Raw genomic sequence first — 24,093 nt, 5'->3', positions numbered from 1 at the left:
TCAAGTTTACTTACACAAGCAGACAGTGAACAAACAGAAAACATCAATGATGTTAAGCAGGGCAATAAAGAAATATTTAGAAAAAATCTGATTGGACAACTAATATTTTTTTCAACGTTGGAAATATATAGTTCAAACAAACACCGAAAAAAACATCGTCATCGTCAAATAATTAATCTTTGGTTGAACAATGAAAAAGACTCTATATATTTTTTTCTCGAAAATTTTTTACCATCATATGATAATCTTTTGGTCTAATTTTGTTTGTTCTGTTATGTTTTGCATTAACATTATTATTATATTGTGTGGTCGTTGATGATAATTATCATTAAAATAGGGAAAAAAGATGATCATCATAATCATAATCATCATCAACAACGCCAGCATCAAAATCAACATTTGAAATGATTCTTTTTTGTCGGGCGTCATGGTTCGTTTGATGCTGGTTTTTTTCTTTTCAAACTTTATCTGAAGAAGATGATCATCATTATTATTATTATGATTATCATTTTTAGGAAAAAAAATCAGATTCATCATCATATGGTTAAAAAAGTTTATTTTTTCAAAAAATCTAAAAGTTCAGTTACCATATTTAGCAAAAATCTCTTGCGCAACATGGCCACCATCACCACTATCGATTGTCACTATTGACCGATTGTGATTGTGAGGATGTTTTCTGTTTCTGTTCGCTAGGTTGTCATTGCAAAAAAAAAAATTTCTCATCGAAAAAATTTCACATAAACTTTTTATTTTTCAATTTCAAATTTTTTTCCTTATAACTCTATTTTTAGATATGTTTTCATCATCATCATTATTTGGATTTTGGTTAACAACAACGACAACGAATTGTCATTTGCTGCTTGCAACTTTTTCTCTCTTTTGGTTTCTGGTTTTCAGTTTATGACAATTTGCCAATCTTTTTCTTGAATCATTTTTATTTTCCTGTTAAAAAAATGATGATTATTTTCTTTCTCTCTTGCTTTCTCAATCTCTCCATTTTTTCAAAAATCCACTTGTGTCTTGTTTATGTCAACAGTTCGTTTCGGTTGGCTGATATTGGTTGACACTGGATATTGGGAATAATTTTTTTGATGTTTCAGTTCACACCCCTCCTCCTCCTCTTCCTAAGCAACTAACTGAAAAATTACCTTTGAAAATAAACTTACCTGATGAAGATTCATCATTTAACATTTGAGCGAAAAAAACACTGCTGGTTTTTTTGTCTTCTTCTTTGACAACAAACTTTATTCGATTTGTGATTATGTTTGTTTGTTTGATCAAAAGTTTCTATTTTTGATTATCTCATAAATCAAAACCCACCAGAGAAAAAATTATTTGTTTAAACGATTTTTTTTTCATTTGAATTTCGTTTAATATTTTGTTGTGATTTTTTTTTAATGACAAGTGTTTCTGGAAATAAAACCCAGAAGAATATTCTGTAAAAGATCAGTCTATGTTTGTTTTTCTTGCTAGAGAAAAATCGATTCTTATTACTTTTTTCACTAGCTTAACGTTTTTGATTGAAAATATCGATTCTGACGCGAAAATCAATAAGAATGATAAGTAAACAAAAAAATGAATTTTTCATTCCTCAATTGATTCTTTGATGAAATCATTTTTTGATCATTACCATAAGGTAATCTTCTTGGCCTTCTTGATTGACATTATCATCATGGTAATGATCATAAAAAATATAATGTCTAAAAACAAAAAAAATGAAGATAATCATCATTATCTATTAATAAGTAGTTGTTGTTTTGTAAATCTACAAAGATGAAGAGAGATATATCCTATATCTTTTTATTATTTCCGAAAAAAACAAAATCGACATATGGAAAGCGGGAAAATAATACCTGATGATGATTACATAACATAGTGATGATGATTACTGATGTAACAAATTCAGCATTAATGATAATAATGATGATGAATATTTCGGAATTTGTTAAGGTAATTTCCAAATGCATGTGTTGTGAGGAAAAAAATTTGTTTATGGAAAAGTTTTCTGGAAATTTTCTGGATAAAAATATTTTTTCTTGTACTTAATCCTCATTATGTTGAATGATATTTTTTTCAGTTTGGATTTAGTAAGATAAACATTATTATTATTGTCATCATGAAATTATTGGTCGATTTTTTTTATTACAAATGTCCATTTTTTTCCGCTTCAAAAATTTTTAATTTTTTTCTGGGTTCAAAATGATTATAATGTTTTCTGTTTTTTCGATAATTTTTTTGTATGTGTGTGAATTTTCGGTTTGGTTTTGGGTCAATATTTTCTGTTTTTGTTGTCAATTTTTTGTTTTTTGACAAATTATCATCCACTAAAATAATATCTGGGTTAATAATAATCATTTTTTTCTTCAACGGGGAAAAAGGTCAAACAAAATTTCGGTAGAGAAACCTTTTTTTCTGGTAATAATTATTAGTTTAGTTTAGTTTTTGCAAAAGATAGGACAATAGACGTGGACGTTTGTTTGACACTTTTTTAGTTGAAATCTTGTCATATTTGTAATTGGATTTCTTTTATTTTTACATAAAGTTTCTTTCCTTAAATTCTCAGCTATTGAATAATATCGGTTGCTGTTTTGTTGTTGTTGTCGATGACCTGAATATGAATTTTTGTTTTGCACTCAAAAAAATTAAATAAATAAAGTTTTTGTTGACAAATTATCAGGTCATTTTAAAATTTAGCCCAAAATGAATGATTGATTACATACACTCATTTTGGCATATTTATTTATTTCTTGTTCAATTCAAACGAAAATTGTGTTTTTTGGTTTTTTTCTTGAAAAAAATTATTTTGCCTTACGACTGGAGAAAGGCAAATCTTAAAAAATCTTTGATAAGAGATAAGAATCGCAGAAATTCTAAATTATTTTCAAGAATCAAAAATAAAAATATTCTCCACATTCCAGACAGAAAAACTATTCATTCATTCAAAAGAATGATAAAATAGCATCAGTTTTTGTTGCTAATTCATCCAACCAAATCAAAAACTGAAAAACGATGTTTATTTTAGTTTCACTACTAAGATGTGGTAATGGAAACAAAAAAATTTATCATCCAATGTCATCAATACCACCATTTTACATTTGCTCAGCAAAAAGATAATGAATCCACATCAAAAATTGCTCAATTTTACAATCAGCAGAAAATGATGCTTATTGCAATTAATTAGTCATCATCATCATCATTATCATTTTAATTTTCGTCAGAAAACTACATGCGTAATTTCCATTATTTTTTCAAATTGATGATGCCGATGATAAAATTCAGAAAAAATTGCAAATAAAGCACGACAAAAAACAAGATGTAGATGTAATCTTTTTGAAGAAATTTTAGAAATTTGATAATTTACATATTTTCTATCCAATAACAATAACAAAAATTATGGAAAGTTTCTCTTTCTCTCTCTCTACATAGATTTTATGATAAAATATGCGTCTGACTTGTTTGTTTTGTTTTGTTTGAATCATTTCGGTATGGATGTGAAATTTTTTTTTCATCAACAATAACAATACTGTACAGTGTTTGTGATGTATGTCACCTATACATCATCATCAGCATTGAATTAAACAACAAAAGGAGATATTCAAATAAATGTGATGATGAACAAGGACAAAAGGTGAAAAAAGTTTTTTTTCATCACTATATGAATGAATGAAAACAAACCTGAATCCTTTTTTCATTTTGCTGTATAAACAATAGAATTGATCATAATTCTACATATGATTCAAAGTTTGATGATGAAATATTGTTTAGCCTATAGAAAATCAAATATGACAGATGAATGTATATTGTCTGCGTGTTTGCTTGTGCATTTGTTTTGTTTGATTGAATCAAATGAAAAAAATTTGAATTTTTTAAAATCAAAAAATGAATAAACGAAAAAAAGGGATGCGCTTTGAAAACAGTTCTTTTTTTGACAAAATAAATTCAGGTAGCTCATCACTGAAGAGACTGAGAGATTGAAGAAAAAACTCATCAAAAAGCTTGCGCACACAGGTGTCAAGTGATGATGATTCTCATTCAACCATGTCCACAATCAACCAACAAAAGTTAAGAACTTTGAAAATTATTATTATCATCGTCATCAGTTTTCTAGGGTCTTGAAATTGCATCGGAAATTTACCTATGTGACATCAAGGATAAAAAACAGGTATCATTATTACAGTAGCATCACAATTGAATGATGATCATTACCAGATTTTTGATTTGAATTTCTTCTGCTGTTGAATCATCAACAAAATTAATGATTATTATCAACCCAAACAACAGATGGTTGATGGTGACAATATGGCGTGATTATTATTATTACTATCAAGTCGGATGGTTCATCATGGTTTCTCATCAATTCAAAAATTTGAAACGAAAATTTGATGACATGATGTCATTGCATGTTGTCAATCTTGTTCAGTCATACTGTGGCTTTGAATGAAAATTCCAATCACAAACAGGTAATTATTGATTGATTAATTACCGACCAAAACTAACTAACTAGAGATAGGTTTCTAATTTTTTCCCATTAAAATTCAATGTTTTTGTGTTCAAATCGATAATCAATCAATTTAATCATTGAAAAATAATGATAATTATTAGCTATAAATAATCATCATTGTCTTTTCCTTTAGATTGATTGCACGCAATCTTTTTTTCGGAAATTTTCCATAAATCTGGTTCCATTTGAATTTTTGTTTTGAATTTCTGAGAATAATTCCTGGCCAATCACCAAACCAATAGATAGCATCATAGATGAAAAAGATGATTAGTGTGCACGCCATCGCATAAGTTTGTTGTGAACGGAAATCATCATTATCATTTTGATTTTTGAAAATGAAATATGTTTTGCAACCAAAAAAAACCCACCACCAAAAAACTTGTCATAATAATTCATCTTTTTTGTTATCATTATAATGTTGATGGTGATGTTCATCTGCCATAATCATAATCATCATCAACATCGTTGAGCAACAGGTTTTTTTGATGTGAATTTTCAAAATGAAAAAATTGAAATTTTCGTTCTCTCTCTCTCCACTTTGGAAAACCATCATCACTCCTGAAACAAGAACTGAAAAACAAAAATTTACACTTCGATGAACACGCGTTTTTATTTATCTATTTTTCTTTTTGATATTTTCACTACTGAATTTTTCATTCAATCTTGTCATTGATGAACATTTTCGGAAACAAGTGAATGAAAAATAATAAAGGTAAGCATATTAGGGTCAAAGGTGAAATGATATGTCATATGATTGTTGTTGTGTCACCATCATGTTATTTGATATCATCAATTTTCGGTTACATTGTAATATCGGTGACATTTTTAAGAAAATTCTGTTGTTGTTCATCATTTTTCTTTTGCCAAATATAAAATTATTATCATTATTGTTTCATGTGAAATTTGACAAGTAGCAACAACAACACAAACAAAAGGTCAAAGGTTGTTGTTGTAGTAGTTTTTTTAAGAATGAGAATCCGATCGATCGATCGACCAATCGATCGGTAGTTTTGATTGAAGCAAAAAAAGAAAGAAAAATTGTCTTTCTGGTGAGAGAGAGACACACACAATTATATTTTTTTCATTCATTCATTTCATTTCTTTTCGCACATTGGAATTGGATTTTAGTTTTTTTTCGGGAAAAAAATCCAATTTTTTCAATACGAAATTTTGCCGAAAAACTTTGTATTGAAGAACGAGAGTGTGTGAGCTGTACACATCCACCAACCAACTAACCAATCAATCAATCAATCAAATTTTTTTTACGAAGAAAAATCAAAAGAAAATCATAATGGTCGCCATCATCATCATCGATAGATACATAGGATGAACCTGGTAATTTTCATGCTTACCTGGGATCAAAGCCCACAGAAAGAAAAATAAAAAGAAGATTTTTAGACCATTTTCATTTTGGCCAATTCTCATGACATTTGTGGTAACTGCTAGTTGAACTGGCCAGACTAGAAGACCAGACCAGACCGGAAAACAAGCGAATCACATCATCATCATTGTTATCAATTTTCTTCAATTTTTTGTAGGAAAAAAAATTCAATTGTTTTCACTTGCTGCGCTAGTTGTGGGCGTAGAATTTTTTTTACAACCAAACACATTTAAATTACCGGATGGAATCTTTCGGTGAAGGCTGAGATTCGAAACAACAAAAAAAAATTTGAATGAATGAATTTATGGCGAATGAAGGAAATTTAAATACAGGTAGCAATGAAACAAATAGATAGAAATATTACGTGTGTGTCAGGTGGAAAGATCAAGGGTCATCTTTACTACGTTACTACTACGATTTTCATTCATTTTTTTCGCTACTTGTATTACACATTGAATATAAAAATAAAAAGTAGTTATTATTATGAATCAAAAGAAAGAAAAAGATTTAAATTGAAATGCTTCGGGCAATTCAACGATTGTTGGCAAGATTCTATGAATCTATTGCAGTGATTCTCAACCTTTTTGTTGTCGCGGCACAATTTTAGAATTTTTAAATATATAACAGTTGCATTTTCAGAATTTCGCGGCACACCAAAGTGCCGCGGCACACTGGTTGAGAATCACTGATCTATTGGTTCGTTCATTCATAAAAAACATCAACCACTTCGAGTATTTTTTAAAACTGGGGCCAAAAAAAGAAGGATTTGAATTTCGAAACAGCCAATTTTTTACCACTTTTTAAATGATTAATTTCTTAGTATTTTTTGTTACTGATGTGATGTGTTTGTTGCTATTTTTTTACTTCTCATCAAATATCTTGACATATCTTGAATATGAGACCGACCGAATGAATGAAATCATTGTCCTAAATATCATTGGGTCATTTGAGTTGTGAGAAACAATAAAATTTTCATTTCTGAAATGTGAAAAATCTGATAAACATTTTTTCTGATTTACATCATCAAATAAATCATCAAAACATTTCCAAAAAAAGTAATGTATTTTTAATGCTCACTAGATGGCGTAATCGCATCGCATCGTCTGATTTTTATTTATTTTTCTGATTGAATTTTTTTCCCTTTAATTATTTAGCAGTGATCATTTTGGATTTCGAATTCTAGGAATCTTCAGAATCCGAAATGGAATTAAGAATTTTCTTTATATAATGAGAGAAAAAAGATTTATTGATAATGAACAACAAGAGTTCGCATTTGTTGTTGTCAAATTTCTTATCCTTTCGTTTTTCATTTTTTGTTTGATGAAAAAAAATTTCATTACAGAATTCAAATCACGTCCATTATCATTATCATCATCAAAAAAATGATGTTTACAAAACAACAACCAATGAATTTTTTCAAAATATAAACGTGACAGGATCATCATCATTATTATCAAGTCCATTTAAAGAAATCTTCATTTTCAATTATTACCATTTTTTGGTTTTTTGTTTTTGGGTTTTGATTTTCTTTTCTTTCTTCATCATCCAAACAACAAAAAGACAAAACAGCATATCACACATGGTGAGTGACAATCAAACAAATATAAAGACAAAAGACTTATAAGACCTTGAATGAATGAATGAACAGAAATGAAAATGAAATTGGTCAAACACAACACATCTCTCTCAATATCATAATGAATGACAAGTGAATTGAATAACAATCGTCGTGACAATAATCGGTAATGTGAATTTTTTTTAATTTTTTTAAAAATAAAGATTTTCAATGAATGTTGAACGCACAAAAGCATCACTTCATAAATTTTTAAAAAAATTTTCAATGTCGTTTTTTTGCAAATAGAACCAGCAACGCCACCTGATGTTACGAAATTGAAACTATGGGAATTTTTTTGTTGAAATTTTTACGATATGACTTGATATTATTCTAGAATCTAGATAAAAACTCATAAATACAATTCTTTACTGTCAGGTTTATTTTTTTTATTCGAAACTTTTCCAAAGTCCAATTCGAACGCAATACACGCATACTTGATTGGTTGTTTATTGACAACTTGAATAACAAATATCCGAATATTGGATGCCAATCAAAAAAGATTTCCGAAGAAAGAATCCTTAGTTATTGATGATTTATCCGGAAATATTATTACCATATATGTAAATCGAGAAGAACATTGTGACAAACAACGACAAAAAAGTTTTTTTAGGTCTTCCAATTCATCATCGAGATGGAATAGAGAGAAAGAGAATTAATTGAATTATTACATCAAAGTAGTAGTAATGCTATGATGACAAATTGAATGTATTACTTTTTTTATGGAAAGATTCTAGAGTTCCAGAGGAAATTTCTCCGCAATGTTTGTTTTGTTTCATCAATGCTGACCGCAATTTTCATAGACCAGTCGACCAACAAAAATATTCAATTAACTAAAATGAAGTTTTTTCCCTTGTTTTAAACCCAAAATTGACGGTTAATTAAACCGTGAGAATGTGAAAAACTTTTTTAATTTTTCAACATCCATACGCGGATTCCACTGGAATTTTGATGGTGATGAAATTCTACTTCTCTAGCCAAATGCCAACAGTAATTGAATTCTCACCTTTTCATCATTCCTATAGAAATGAAAATGAAAATATAAAACGGTAAACCAAACAAATGACTGACGGCTATTGGCGGTTTGTTGTTTCGATCAACAACGACAAAAAAAACTCATTATCATTATTGAATTTTTACGGACATTTTCTCCCACTATGTTTGTTTATTTGGACTAATTAAAAACATTATATGCGTGGGTGTATGGATGGATGAATGGATGGATGATGTGAGTAATGCTAATGACAAATATCCATTGCATTGAAATTCTGATTATTCTAACCATGTTTTTTTTTGTCATTTTCCAAATTTATTTATTTCTGTTGCTACCATTATACTGATTAGTAAACTTTGAATATATGAAAAAAAAACTTTTTTCCTTATTTCAACAACAATAATGAATGAAAAAAATCAATTATTCCATTCAAGAATAGATTCTGGCAAGCAAAAATCTACGACAACATTCCAAATTTAGTTGGATAGAAAAATAAAGTATTTCAGCCCAGCAACAAAATGCCAAATAGAAGAAAAAAATTAATTATCATCATTAATTAAAGTTTATCGAACTGGAAAATGAGAAAATGTTTCCAACCAACTATATAGACTTTAATATTGACTTTTAAAAAGTTTTTCAAACAACAGATTCAATAATACACCTTGCCAGTTTTTTCTGGTTAAAGATTTTTTTGTTTGTTGCTGAATTGCTGCCATTTGGTTGAATTTGTTATTTTATTTTGCGATTCAGATGCAAACAAAATAAACATTTTCAATCCCGAAAATTCGTTCAAATAATTGTTTTTTTGTTGTTGCTGTTTGGCAATTTGAACACCACCTTGAACATTAAATCTGCCCACTCGCCAACAAAAGCTGTCATTCTTGTTTTTGACAATTGATGTGTAAATAGGTGTAAATGGAGAATTTAGATTCAAGTGTTCTGGTTTCGTCGAAATCGGAATTTTCGAAAGAAAATCTCCCAAAAATTATTATTCAAAAATTTTGAAAAATGATGTTTACTTTACGGTACTGAAGAAGCATGAAAAAAATCTATTCAAACTTTTTTTAATTTTGTTTTTTTTTTGAAATTCAACCACCAACACTAACTACATCATTGTAAACATCTGCTCATGATGATGATACAGAATTACAGAATTCAGAAACAGAAATTCTATATCTGAAAATGTTTCACTGATGATCAAGATGAAAAAACGACGCATCCACACAAACAAACAAACAAATAAAAAACCTATTCAAACTGAATGCGCCGCCGCTTATAATTTTCAAGTTTAGTTTTAGTTTTTTTATTTCTTTCTGACATCATTATTCACTATCAGTTCAATGGCAAAATACAAAATGAAAAAGAAAATATATTTTGCTTGGATGCTAAATTAATTGAAAGTTCATATATATCGTTCCAAACAGACCAAACAAAAAAAAGACGATTCGGGTCGATTCGTTTTTTTCTTCATTGGGTATTTTTCTACACAATCATTTCGGTTCAGTTTATTTATGGATGTTGTGGAATGAATGACATTTTTCTATGTTTCACTATTTTCATCCTGTGAATTGCCATTCGTCTATTTCAACTCAAATCGACAGCGTAAGGAAAATTGATTGAAATTGAAATTGTGTTCTCGATATAAAAAATAGATTGATTTTCAATTCACAGTTTGTTTTTTCTATTATCGACAATCATGATCAACGATTGATATTGATTGATTGATTTTGTTATCATCCATATTAAGTGTTTAGCATTGTGAATAAATCATCCAACAACAACATCATTATTAATCAGACACCAAACAATATTGCAAAGCAGAAATTGAGGAATGGAATCCAATATATTTCAGGTATCATTCTAAATTATTGATGGATTTTGTTTATGAAATTATTTTCCATTATTTTTCCATTCTCAAATTCCATCGAATCAAAAAATGTTGCAGAATTTTAGAGAAACTAAAAAATTGATTCTTTTTTCGTTCAATCACTGGTTACATAATATTTTATTTTTCGATCAGACTGAAATGTGATTGCATCGAATTTGATTGTTGTTCAATGATGGTTCAATTTGAATGTGTGTGGGTGTTGGTGTTCCACAGAATCAATAAAATGAAGATGATGAATTTTCAATGTTTGCATGTTCGTCGGTCGGTCGATGTCTGCGTTTGTGCGTGGTTGGTAACAATCAAAACAAACAAACAAAAGACAAAATGGAAAAATGGAAAATAAATTCCTATTTGTTTTTCGTTTTTCATTAATATTATGTGTGTACTTGTGTTTTTTTTTATTAGTATTTTATTCAAAGATTCTTTAAGAATTTTTCGACACAAAGAAAAAACAAATAATAAACGAATGAAAGAATATTCTTGAAAGATTTTCTTCTTTTTTATTCGCTGTCAAATTCTATTTTCTATTCATCATTTTGAGAAAACAACATAATTCTTTGTTTGTTTCTTCGGTGTTGAATGAAAAATTATTTTTTCCTGAAAACAATTCTGCAAAATATCAAATTAAATTACAATTTGTCTTTTGTTTTGTTTTGGAAACCGGAGAAAGGAAATATTTAATTTTTTCAAGTTTAAACTAGCCCGGCAATTTCTTTGTTGTCAACAAAAAAAAAGAAGAAATTTTGACAAATGGAATGATGATTTAATTTTTTCTTTCTAAAATTTGCATTTTTAAATCTTGAATGATAAAAAATAAAAATTTAAATTTCCTCGTTCATTTCTGTTATGCGGTAGTTGGTTTGGGTGGAAAATTCCCAAAACGATTGATGTCATCGTCATTATCGAAGTGAATTGAAAAAGATTTCGTTTTTTTGGGTCGTTTCCCGGTATAAATGATGTTCCTGGTTGCTGTCTATTTGAAACTCTTGAAACGTTCATTATTTATTTATTTGATTGCAAGAAAAAAATAACATTTTCTTAATACGTTGATTCATCATTATGTTGGTTGGTTGCTGTTCTTTTTCAACTATGTACACGGATACAAATTGGATGCCAAACCAAAAAAAGCACCAAAAAAACTATAATTGAAGAAATGAAAACGGGGAAAATTTTCTGAGAAAAACTTTGGGGAAGAAATAATCATTGATTCCGTAAATGTTTCTGTAGAAGGAGATTTTTTAGAAAGAAATGTAATGATGCAATCGATTTCATCATATTCGAATAATGAATAAAAGACGTATTGCAAGCAATCAACTCCTTTATTCAACATTATCAACCTACCAATGATGATGATGAGGAACAATGAATATTGCCGCATCATCTTATCAAGAAAAAATTAATTGATGATGTGATCAACAAAAAAAGAAAGAAATTGATCGATATACAATCAAAGAATAATATAAAATTCAAAAAAAGGAAAATTCTTGAATCCCGAAAGGGTTTTGGTGGATGGAAGCGATTATTTTTGATTACATAAGCATGAATTTTTTTCTGGGGCAATTTTCTTATCATCATTATCATCATCTGTAAGGATCATGATCATTATTTTTTTGTTGTTGAAAAAATTCCTTTTTTTCTATCATCATCATAATCATCGACGTCATCGTCATCGTCATTCATTCATTCATTGGATGGATTCAAAAAAAATTTCCAAATGGATGGATGTTTTTTGTATTCGGTGGGATTCTGCCGCACTGGTGATTCATAATAAAGAATTTTATATTTTTGTTGTTGTTCAGTAATGACAGGGTGATTTTGTTGATGTTCTAAGTTCCAAAAGAATAAAAAAACTGATGATTTCAACAATTTTTGTTTTGTTTTGTTTTTTTCCAACACAAAGAAAGAAAGAAAAAGTTTCCGGTAGAAAGAATCTTCTGTGTATATTATCCGAGTATTATTTTCATTTTTCCATTATTATTATCTTTGTGTAACAGAAAACAAAAATACTGGATGTTTATAAAATGCTGATGATGATGAACTTGATGATTTACTTGATGAAAATCTCCTGTCAGAAATTTTAAATTACCAGAAATTTTTCTGATAATTTTCCTTGAAATTTTTTTTACTTATTGGAAAGAAAATTACTTTGAGAAAAAAAATCGATTGATTAATCGAGTAAAGAAACTAACTAACCATATGTTTTCGATCAATTCAGTGAACACGATCAATCAAAAATATGTCTGATAATATCATAGTAATGAGAGCGAATACAAACATTGTGCAAACAAAAAAAAACTTATCTCCTTCTCATTCTTCTCGGAAAATTCTATTTCGATTTTGATGATGTCAAAAAAAGTTTTCCAAAAACAAAAACGAAAAAAAAGAATTCAAATTCGCAGCACGAAAAAAAGAAAACAATGAAATATTTCCTTCATGTGAAGAAATATGTAATTTTCGTTAGAGATTTTTGTTTTTGCACTTCCCAAAAGAATATTCCCGATTGAAATGATCAACGCCTGTCATTATCCAGAATTTTTTTTTGTTTTTTGATTCTATTTACGAGTGAATATTCGGACACAACCAGATGTTTTATTCATTTATTTGCCAGAAAAAAGATTTTCTGTATTTTTCCCTATATTGTTTCTCAACACAAAAATAAAGGAATATTGGTCATCATCCTTTTGATTGGTGAATGTCAAATTTCATTTAATTAACAAATTATCACACCACACAGAGAGAGAAAGAGAATCATATTTCATGTTCACCAGTTGTTTTTATTTGGTTCGAACAAAATTCTTCCATGCGAAAAGAAAAACCAAAACTGGTGATCATTGTTGTTGATAACCACAATTATTTCATGGAATTCTATGTGTGAATTCCATAGCAATATTTTTCTGGCTTTTTGGCTTTCTCTTATCATTATCATGATGATGATGATCATTATTGAATAATCAATAAAAGTGATGATGATTTTCATCAGTTTATTCAACCATTATTATCATTATTATTAATTTATTCTTTTGATAATAATGTTGAATTTGCCTTTATCATGATGATGAGAACATGGTTGATTTAAGCTTAATTAAATTCAAGAATCTATTCTTACTAAAGAATTCTAAATTGAATAATAAATTATGTTATGCAATATTCTAGCATATAAAGATAAATGCCGAACATTGTTTTCTTTAATCCGATAATATTTTTCGGTTAAAATGAAATGAAAAAAATTTTCAAGTGTTCCGCATATACTGATTATTTGTACTTATTTGCCATATGTGGACGGACAATAATTTTTTTGTTCAACAATCGAAACTGTTTGTCCGGATCGATTCATGATTTGATGATGATATAAACAACATTTTCCTTTTCAAAACCGAAAACTAAATAAACACAGAACAAGTATTCGATATATTTGGGAAAAAGGGATTCTATATATTATATTAGGATTTTTATTTCTTTTTTTATTTCGGGATCGATATCTTGATCGACAGCTACAGAAAAATAAAAACAAAAATGGACCAAACAAAAAAAACAAAACAAAGCAATACTCTTGACAGATTTGTAACATTGTTTTGATGATTCAATCATCAAAACAATCGAAATGGAAATTTTTTTTGTTAAAATAAAGTAAATAACATTTTCTGTTCAGCTGACGTTGAATGAAAAAAAGCGAGACCGGAAACATATCAAGTATCGCGAGTATCGATTATATCGTACAAAATATCTATGCTTGTGCTTATATTTTACCATTCTTCTGATCTTGACACTTTTGTTTTGTTTTGTCTGGCTATCGTTTGATAACATTATCACCAACAACAATAACAACAGAGACAACAAACGAATCAAATTTTAATTTTATGAAAAACATTTTATTATTGATCCGCTATGGAAACAATCATCACTAAAATAAGTGTAATTTTTAAATTGAAAATTGAACAGAAAAAACATTTTTTTAAGTGAAAAAAATCACTTTGTGTAAAGTGTGTGATGATTGAACGACGACGACAATAACAACAGCAATTAATAATAATAATAATAAATCATGTTTCCATTCACAATAATGTTAATGCAACCATCCAAATACAAAATACAAAACAAAACAGATGCTAAACTTGAGAATTAATAGAGCACACACACAATATCGAATCGATATCGATCGATTTTTTGTTTGCTTGACATATCTTTTCTATGAAAAACAAAATCGAAACAATCTTTTTTTGTCAAGTTTTTGTTTTGGTTTTTTTCGTAGGATTTTCACAATTAGTTTCAAAACTCATCAATTTTGTTTTTTTTCTCTCCCTCTCTCTCCATGTTTTGATAATAAGTTTCTTTCAAGAATTTCAAAAGATCGATAATAATTTTATTTTGGTTTAGATTCTCTCTTGATTCAAGTGTTTTTTTTTGGGTTGCTCGAGTTTTCTATATGATATGATTTTTCAATTAATTTTAGCATTGAATTTCCATTCATTTTTTCTCGTAGAAAATGACGGAGAAAAAAAAATCTGTAGTTGCTTGCCTTTTCACAAAATTTCAGACCTCGGGGTTCAATTTTTTTTTGAAAGTGGCTTTGAATCGATCGATTTAAAATGAAAAATCTATACCAAAAAAAAACTTGACAACTTATAATTGAAGAATTTATTCGCTGTTCTGGAAAATTTCCAAGCAAAAAATCCCGATTCTACTTCTGTACAATCACACAGAATAATAATAAAAATGGATTCACACAAATGGTGTGAACAGAAAATCAAGAAAAAAAGAACCATAATTATTAAATGTTTGTTACCAACAGTTTTTCTGGCATTTTTAACATGATGATGAATGATGCTGTGATGTTTTAATTTTTTTTATTATTTTTATAAGCAATTTTTGTGTTTGGCGATGTCATAATCAATGATTTATAAATTATAGATGTTGAATTCCGTATGTGGTGAATTGGACCGGATTATCATCCAGATGAAAATGGATTGATGATAATTTTCCAAGAAAAATTTTCCACCCTTTCCTATATTCGGAATCGAGAAAAAAAACAGAAGGAAATTTCCCTTTATCCGATTATATAATTTTTCTTTTTTGAAGTTTTTGTTGTTGTTTCCTATCCTTTCCATAAATCAAGAATGAATGAATTCTTTGAAGCAGAATTTTTTTGCCCACTATAATCATTATCATAAAATTCGTGATATTTTTTGAATTTTTTAAATTTTTTTGCTGTTGAATTTCTTTCACACACAGATTCGAAATCAATATAAACATCATCATCATGATCAACAACAACAACAGCAGCAATTACACGATAATCATCGTAAACAGCGTCAAACACATCAACAATCATCAAAAATGTTTCGTAAATCAAATTTATCGATTCAGAAAAATATTTCCGGTAAATCCGATTCGAATACACAACAGCAACAACGCACGAAAATGAATACCCAGCAAATATCAAATGATCATCAACAGCAACAATCGAAAAAATTAGAAAATGAATCAATAACCATTATGAATAATAATAACAATAATGATTCAATGGATGTATCATCATTCTATCATGAATTAAATATCGATCCAGATCAACAACAAGAATCATTATTACAACGACAATATAATCTATATCGCTATTATCTGAGTCAATATCCGGAATTATTTCAAGAATATTTCCGACAATTACGACAACAACAACAAGCAGAATCGGATAAAGAATCATCCCAACAACCAATTATCGTTGAACAACAAATGCCACAACCATCTCAGATTGATGATAAAACATATCAGATTCAAAAATTGATTAATAATGCTGGTGATAATGAAAATGTTAAAGAAACAACAAAAACAACAACAAATTGTTGTCGTTTATTTTGTCGTTGTTCAAAATGTTGTCCCACAACAAGTGACTCAAGTTGGTCAGATCAATATCAACAGCAACAACAATCGATCAATGATGGTGATTCGCAACAAAAACAACATAATAATGCATTATATTATCTGAATGCAAATGATTTACTTGAAGATGAACGTTATGAACATTTATCACGTGTTATAACACCACCAAATGCATTTCTTAACTCAAAACGAAACAACAATAGCAAATCAAATTCAATGAAAAATGATTATGCTAAAAATCAAATCGAAATTATTGACGGTAATGGTTATAACTTTTATACAAATGCCAATATTGTCAATGATGATCAATCTCAACAACAACAGCAACAATTATTATTGAATACACGATTCTATTCGGATAAACGAACGCAGACTGATTCAGAAGAATTAGTCAATAATGGACTATTGCAATCAAAATCCAAACCTGATACAGAATCGATGGAATTATCTTATCAAAAAGTTAATCATCTAAGTCGAAATCTTAAAAAACAATTATCATTGATTGATACTAAATCCAATCAACAACAACAACAATTGCATCATCAATTATCTGAACCATTAAAAAATCATTATAATCAGCAGTCGAAACAACAACATGGATTTGATGATCATATCTATTATACAATACATGATTCGAATCGAAACAATTCAAATATTGTCTATCCATCTTTATCAACATCATCAACGTCATCATCATCAGCAACGAAACAAATGAATAAAATCAAAAATGGCAATCAAATCATTGCAAACGATAAAATGGCAAATGATAATAATGCCAGTGCTAGCAAAAGTTTCTGGAATCGTGTATCATCATCAAAATCATCATCCGATAAACAATTGAATAAATTGAATGAAAATGCAAAAAAATCAACTGATCAACAACAACCGCATCAACAACAAAAACTAAAAAATTACATTCAAGCAATGTATTTGGAACAGGATAAATTGCCCGAAATTCATTCGAATACGAATAATAATAACACTAATGATGATCTGATACAATGGTCATTGATGGCTGGTGATGATTTTGATGATGATATTTTTGAAATGAATAAACAACCAATAGTTGAACATCGTATTGCAACAACTAAAAATGGTATACCATGTTCCTGTGAACGATGTCGTGAATCACGTGGTAAGAATTTTTTTTTGTTTGAATTTCATTTTTTTCAATCTTGATTTTGTTTCAATAAATAGGAATGAATTTAACCACCGAACTATTACCGATCGATACGCAGATACCATTACAAACAATGGACAATATGGATTCATTTTTTCAGGATAGTTCAATGACTGAATTGATTTGTATGATACAATAAACAAAGTTGAACAATGATTATTTTGAAAAATGTACAATTCTTTGCACCCCATCATCACAATATAACAAGATTATTCAGCCAGTAGTAAAAAATGTATTATTCTTTCATTACGCAATTCTATTTTTCCACAGAAACAAATATTTAATTATGTTGTTATTAAATGTTCATCATCAATTGAATTGAATCAACTATTCTCAAAGTAAGCGAGAGAGAGATGCCAGAAAAACATATTAAAATTATGGATTATTAATTATTATGTTTTTTTTTGCTCATGGAGAAAATTGTTTGTGCAAACACACGACCATTAGACACAATGTTATTGAAGAAAATCTTGAAAGTTGACAATTTTTTTAAACAAACGCTTTATGGCCTCTTCAAAGTACGTTATGATGGTTTCCCCAAATCTGGATTATTTTTTTTAAAACACAGATTTTAATTTTTTTCTTCAAACAAATGAATTTAATTATCATCATTATTATGTTGATTCAACAAGAATTGGAGAAAATTTGCACTTTATTTGCGCTTGCAAATCACATCTGTATTTTATTGTGAATGCAGAAAAAATATATTCTCATTTACATAAGGAAAAAGAAAAAACCAAGGAAAGAAAACTGGCCAAACGATTTTTGGATGCAGATTTCATAAAATCAGAAATTGACTGTTATTATTTTTTTGGCAGGCCGGTTATTATTTCGCCTCATTCAAATCTTATTGAACATCGGCAACATCTTCTTCTTTCATGAAAATAAACATTTAATGATAAGAAGAGTGAGTGAGTGAAAAAAAAATGGAATATATTCAATTCAGGACAATTTTGATATATAGCTAAAAACAATTCTGGTAGGAAATTTTATCCCAATTCGAAAGATAGATTCCAAGATCCAAGAAACAATATAGCAGATGCTTTTGATGATGATGATTTGATTCAATTAGTTGAAACTAAAAAAACAAAAGGAAATGAAAATGAAATAGCAAACATCGTCATCAGGGATGTTTGTTTGTTTGTTTGATTCGAATTGACAACAAACAAACTTTGATTCGGCAAACAATCCAATTTGCTATGCACACCCACAAACAATGTTGAAAATCATTTGTTTGTTTCCCGAAAAAAAAATTGTTGTTAATGTTCAATATGATGGCGTGGAAATTAATCGAGCTGCATTCATCATCAATGTTGTTTGTTGAAAATCGATCGATTGATTGATGTCGAGATGCGAATAAAAAATTTTAAAATTTTTTGTACACAGTATCGCCATCTGTTGATTGAGAAAAATGATTGTTTTTGTTTTTTTATTGAATTTTGAAATGACACTGAAAAAATAATGATGATATTAATAAATTTTTTCAATAATGACGACAATGTCATATCAGTGTTTTGATGAATTTGAAAAACCGGATTCTGAGTGCTTATACGTCATATAATTTACCGAATTAAAAACTACTGATGTTAGCCAAAAATAGCAAAAATTGACGAAACCAAAAAAATCTTGAATCAAAGCCAAAGAAAAGGAAATCATTTTTCGTTTGACTGTGTTGTCTTTTTTCTGTTTGCAAAAATTTCATGAATTTCATTGTTTTCCATTGTTAATTAGAAGAGTTTTGTTCAAAAAAAATCTTGATTCCAATTAACAATGTTGTCATTTTCATTATTCAAATATATATAGGACAATGTCAATGATGTGCGAAAAACATTGAATTTTTGATTCAACAATCAATCAACCATTTTAAAATTGACATTTAAAATATAGAAAATTTTAAAGTTTCAAAAGGGTTTGGTGTTTGATCATCATAACCATCATAATCATTTCGTGTTGTGATCAAACAGTGACGACAAAAATAATCATGACACTTGAGCGAAGTAAGCTTCGTCGTTCAATACCGATGCTGAATGATCTTGATAGTTATCTTTATGAAGATATCCGACGTGTTTTCGTTTTCGGTCGCAATAATGATTCAGTAATATTTATCACTCGAAATGATCATGTTTATTCATATGGTCGTAATAATTGCGGTTATTTAGGTATCGGTAATCATCAAAATAATAATGGTGATTTAATCATTGAACCGCAAAAAATTCATCAATTATGTGGACGAAAAATCCAGGAATTTTCCGCCGGTCGTAATCATTTATTGGCAAGATCAAAAACGGGTAAAATATATTGCTGTGGTAGTAATGAATTTGGTCAGCTCGGTATTAACGAGGAAATAAATATTCCAAAACAAATAGAATCATTAAGTAATGAATTTATAATCGGTATTGCTTGCGGTGCATTTCATTCATTAGCATTAACAAAGCGTGGCCAATTATTTGGTTGGGGTTTCAATTTTTGGGGACAATTAGGTCTAGGTGATAATCATAATCGTTTTCAGCCAACATTATTACGTCGATTAAAGCGAGAAAATATTGTGGAAATAGCTTGTGGCCAACATCATTCAGTGGCATTAACGCGTTCAGGCCATCTGTTTACATGGGGACATAATGCATTCGGACAACTTGGTATTGGTCATCACAATCATCCGAATGATAAACAATTAAATTATTGTAACATTCCAACCAAAGTGATTGATGGCAATGATTTTCGAATCAAACAAGTTACATGTGGACAAAATCACGTCCTTGCTTTAAGTATTGATGGTCAAATGTTAGGATTTGGTTCGAATTATTATGGACAATTAGGCACCGGATCAAGAAGAAATCAATTCAAACCAATTCCCATATATACTCAAGACAAAATCAATGATATTCTTACATCACCATTCAGTAATACATCATTGGCGAGAACCAGAAAAAAACGTAATTCATTAGTATTTGGTAAATGTGGTGATCATTGGTTATTAACACCTATCGATACAAAAATTATTGATGATAATGAACAATCACCATCATCACATTCAATTATATCTAAAGATGAAAATAATAATCCTATTTCAAATCCCATAATGACTAATCATTATTTAATGGACAACAATTCATCGATGCTGACGAAGAAGAAAAATAAATCCAATTCACATGAAATTTTTGCCGAAATCAATCAATCAACAGCACATACAACCAAAGTTGTACGACGATTTAATCACACTAATTTATTCTGGCAGGTTTTATACCTGATGAAAAGTAAACTGCCAAAAATTAAATATCATCATCGTTCCACAACAACAAACGATAATGATGATGATAATGATGATGGTCGTATGGGTCAAAATAGAAACATTGAACCCAAATGGAGTGTTGAAAAATCAAATAATCATCATTCTAATCACAATAATCATCTTCGAATATGATTTAGTAATTTTATTTATTTATTAACAAATTTCATACATTGCAACAAAAAAAATCGTATCTTGACTGCAACTTACAATGTACAAAACTGTTTTTCCAATTTGTTTATTTACTTCTATCACACATTCAATGTTATCATATTGAAGAAAACATTGAAAAAATTAATTTCTGTGAAAAACAAGCAAAAAATCCAATTGACAAATCAATCCAATTAATCCAATATGATTTTGTATCCAAAAATAAAAAGATTTTTTTGCACAAAACAAGAATGATTCATCATTGAAAAACATTGATTTATCATTATCAACATCATCATCAAACATGAAATGTTTGTTTACAAAAATAAAATAATCTTCCTGATACCAATGATTATTATCGTTTTGTTTTTTTTGTTCTGTTTTTATAGCAGCCAATAATAATTAGGCGTTCATATTTTTTCGCCATTAACTGCGTCACTGCATAAATTGATTTCGTCATTGAATTCATTTGAGACAAAAAACTGAAGAAAATTCATTAATTATTTTACACCTGTATAATTGGTGGATGGTAAACGATGATGATCTGCCATCAATTTTTTCGACAAAATTAAGTCGTATTTCTTTCTTTTTTTTGTTGTTGATTTTGGTAATCTTTTTCCTTTTTCGATATTGAGTGATTATCTACTTTCACTTTGTTCTCTATTTGTTTAGGTTTTTTTCGTTCGTTTGTTGATTATCTTTTAGTTTGATCAATTTTTTTTTGGTTGCAATACTTTTTTTGTTGTTATCATCACTCATCGACAACCAATTTTTTGTTTTTCTCTATACCGATTCAATTGTCAATTGGCTTCCTTGAGACACATAAATATCAAAGGTTTATTTTTCTATCGAGAATCCTTATCATATAATTTCTGATAATCTTCTCTTTTTATAGCTAAACTGGTTATTGTAAATGTTTATTCTGTTGATCAAATAAATCTTATCCATTTTTTTCGTTGGATTCACGAATTGGTCATGTAGAGAAAATCCAAAACATAAACATCATCGATTGACAAACATTATCATTTTTTACCAATTCTGATTGCGATTTGTAATCCGCAGCAGCTTCGACGAAATTATCAACGACAACAATGGCTATGGAACATAAAAAACGTATAATTATTCTATCCATTGTTGGAATAATATTGACAGCTATTGGTATAGCATTGTTACCAATTGGACAGAATTTAATTACAACAATTTTACATCAAAAATTGGCAACATTACCAGAAAATCCTGGTTATATTTTATGGCGTGATATGGATCTACCAATTTCTCAAAGTTTTTATCTATTTAATATAACCAATCCAGATGAAACATTAATGGGTGCTAAACCTAAAGTAAAAGAAATTGGTCCATTTGTTTATCGTTTGAACATAACAAAAGGTGAAATTACATTTACTTCAAATCAAACAATTGTTTCTTATTGGGAAAAGAAACAATTCTATTTTCAATCCAATCAATCAGCATATGATTTACAAACACAGGTATTTTTTCGTTTGTTTGTTTTCTGCAAAAATATTTAAAAAAATCTTTTCATTTATAACTAAACTAGGTAACAATCATGAACATACCATTATTAACCGTATATAAAATGTTGGATTCAAACGCTGTGCCCAAATGGTTACGGCCAATCATTCGTGCCATTTTTAATCGTTTGAATTATAATTTTTTCATTACAACAACAGTTGACCAATTATTATTTAGTGGTTATAAAAGTCCTATTCTTTGTGAATTGAGAAAATTCTTGCCCAAGCAAATTCCATCATGTTATTTTTCATTAATGTCCAATCAAAATGATACATGGTTTGGTCCTTATGTTCAATATACTGGTCACAGTAATATTAATCAGCTAACATCCATAATAACATACAATGGTTCGGCAAAACTAAATTATTGGCAAAATGATCAATGTAACGATATTAATGGCACACAAAATGGTGAACTATTTCCACCTCCACAAATTTTTGGCGGCCATAAAATGTATAGATTTTTTCGTCCAGATTTTTGTCGTTCATTTAATCTTACATTGAATGAAACAAATATTCTTAGTGATGTTCATCCATTACGTACCGATCGTTTTCATCTAGATCGACATTCATTTATGAATTCAAAGGATTATCCACCGAATAGTTGTTATCAATCGAAACAAAAATTATCCCAAATCGAAATGGATGAAAAATCAATCAAACAAATGGCTGAACATTTCATCGATAAATTAGAAATAAGTTTGGCTGATGTTTCCTTAAAAAATTGTAAGAGAAAATTTTGTCTTTGTCTATTTTCTAATCAATTTCTTTTGTTCACCTTTGTTAGCCACCGATTCAATCAATGATGATAAAATGAATCAAACGACAACAACAATAAAACCATCAGGTGTTTTTGATTTATCCGCATGTCAACAAGGTGCACCAATATTCATATCATTTCCACATTTTTTCGAAGCATCGGATTATTATCTTGAACACGTTGATGGATTACATCCAAACCGTTCATTGCATCAATCGTATATCGATATTGAACCACAAACAGGTACACCGGTTGATTTTGTTGCACGTGTACAGGTTAATGTTGATGTACAAACAGCACAAACAACACATCAACAAATGCAACCAGTGATGATGCCAACAATGTGGCAAAGTCTAACTATTCATATAACACCCGAGATAGCTCAGACAATTGAAATGCAAACAAAACAACCACGTATTATTGCCTATACAGTTGTATCATTAATCATAATCATTGGTTCGATAATGTTGATTTATTCATTATTTGTATGTATATTATATTATTATCATCGATCATCGTTTTATGATGATGTCCATTCATCATCATCATCATCGGATGACAGACCACTCATTAATAATAAGGATGATGATGATGAACAACAACAACAATCAAATCGACAACAACAAACAATCACAGATAATCATAATGTTGGTGTTGGTGGTGGTAATTATGGAACCATTGATTAACTTTCAAAAGCGACAACATTACATTTCGATTGATTTGAAGTTTCTGTTTGTTTCTATATTCATTATATAAATATTTTGTGATTCTTTATTTTTTTTTCTTGATTTGTTTTCATTCGTTTCATCATCAGGGTTTTTTTAGCATCATTAAAGTTTTTTTTTCAAATTAAATTCGTTAATTTTTTATTGATGAGAAAAGAAATTTAAAATATTTTTTACGACGTATTCAATATGTTGATGGCACAATTTTGTGAT

The 24,093-nt window shown here is 28.8% G+C and overlaps 3 protein-coding genes across 12 annotated transcripts; all 3 read left to right on the top strand.

Moving 5' to 3' along the window:
• Positions 1-409: 409 nt before the first annotated feature.
• On the top strand, positions 410-17,589 carry LOC113796255 (uncharacterized). Of its 10 annotated transcripts, none has more exons than XM_027346485.2 (4): positions 3,868-4,162; positions 4,282-4,460; positions 15,606-17,385; positions 17,448-17,589. In XM_027346485.2, exons 2-4 carry the CDS (start codon positions 4,401-4,403, stop codon positions 17,567-17,569), a joined length of 1,962 nt encoding a protein of 653 aa, XP_027202286.2. In that variant the 5' UTR covers positions 3,868-4,162; positions 4,282-4,400; the 3' UTR covers positions 17,570-17,589. The 10 variants fall into 10 exon arrangements, with proteins under 10 accessions (XP_075680191.1, XP_027202286.2, XP_075680192.1 ...); XM_075824077.1 differs by lacking the exons at positions 3,868-4,162; positions 4,282-4,460 and adding exons at positions 7,311-7,464; positions 7,531-7,624; XM_075824076.1 differs by lacking the exons at positions 3,868-4,162; positions 4,282-4,460 and adding an exon at positions 410-430.
• Positions 17,590-19,137: 1,548 nt separating this feature from the next.
• Positions 19,138-21,118, top strand: LOC113796279 (RCC1 and BTB domain-containing protein 1-like). The gene has a single exon (XM_027346518.2). The coding sequence runs from the start codon at positions 19,412-19,414 to the stop codon at positions 20,849-20,851; it is 1,440 nt and encodes a 479-aa protein (XP_027202319.2). The 5' UTR covers positions 19,138-19,411; the 3' UTR covers positions 20,852-21,118.
• Positions 21,119-21,515: 397 nt separating this feature from the next.
• On the top strand, positions 21,516-24,009 carry LOC113796232 (lysosome membrane protein 2-like). Its single transcript, XM_027346461.2, has 4 exons — positions 21,516-21,701; positions 21,762-22,353; positions 22,422-23,121; positions 23,183-24,009. Exons 2-4 carry the CDS (start codon positions 21,958-21,960, stop codon positions 23,839-23,841), a joined length of 1,755 nt encoding a protein of 584 aa, XP_027202262.2. The 5' UTR covers positions 21,516-21,701; positions 21,762-21,957; the 3' UTR covers positions 23,842-24,009.
• The last annotated feature ends 84 nt before the right edge of the window (positions 24,010-24,093 follow it).

Source organism: Dermatophagoides pteronyssinus, unplaced genomic scaffold (assembly GCF_027571235.1).
Source record: "Dermatophagoides pteronyssinus isolate colony J.1.1.1.1 unplaced genomic scaffold, Derpt_VIB-CSIC_2022.12 sq0046, whole genome shotgun sequence".
Taxonomy (NCBI): Eukaryota; Metazoa; Arthropoda; class Arachnida; order Sarcoptiformes; family Pyroglyphidae; genus Dermatophagoides; species Dermatophagoides pteronyssinus.
This window is presented reverse-complemented; position numbering and strand designations above follow the sequence as displayed.

What these genes read in the sequence shown, in the direction of transcription:
- LOC113796255 (XM_027346485.2), top strand. Translation starts at nt 4,401, where the DNA reads ATGTTGTCAATCTTGTTCAGTCATACTGTGGCTTTGAATGAAAATTCC. An exon ending in AAAATTCCAATCACAAACAG is followed by an intron (nt 4,461 to 15,605) that starts GTAATTATTGAT and finishes TTTCACACACAG; the next exon opens with ATTCGAAATCAATATAAACA. An exon ending in ACGATGTCGTGAATCACGTG is followed by an intron (nt 17,386 to 17,447) that starts GTAAGAATTTTT and finishes TTCAATAAATAG; the next exon opens with GAATGAATTTAACCACCGAA.
- LOC113796279 (XM_027346518.2), top strand. Translation starts at nt 19,412, where the DNA reads ATGACACTTGAGCGAAGTAAGCTTCGTCGTTCAATACCGATGCTGAAT.
- LOC113796232 (XM_027346461.2), top strand. Translation starts at nt 21,958, where the DNA reads ATGGCTATGGAACATAAAAAACGTATAATTATTCTATCCATTGTTGGA. An exon ending in CATATGATTTACAAACACAG is followed by an intron (nt 22,354 to 22,421) that starts GTATTTTTTCGT and finishes TAACTAAACTAG; the next exon opens with GTAACAATCATGAACATACC. An exon ending in TGATGTTTCCTTAAAAAATT is followed by an intron (nt 23,122 to 23,182) that starts GTAAGAGAAAAT and finishes CACCTTTGTTAG; the next exon opens with CCACCGATTCAATCAATGAT.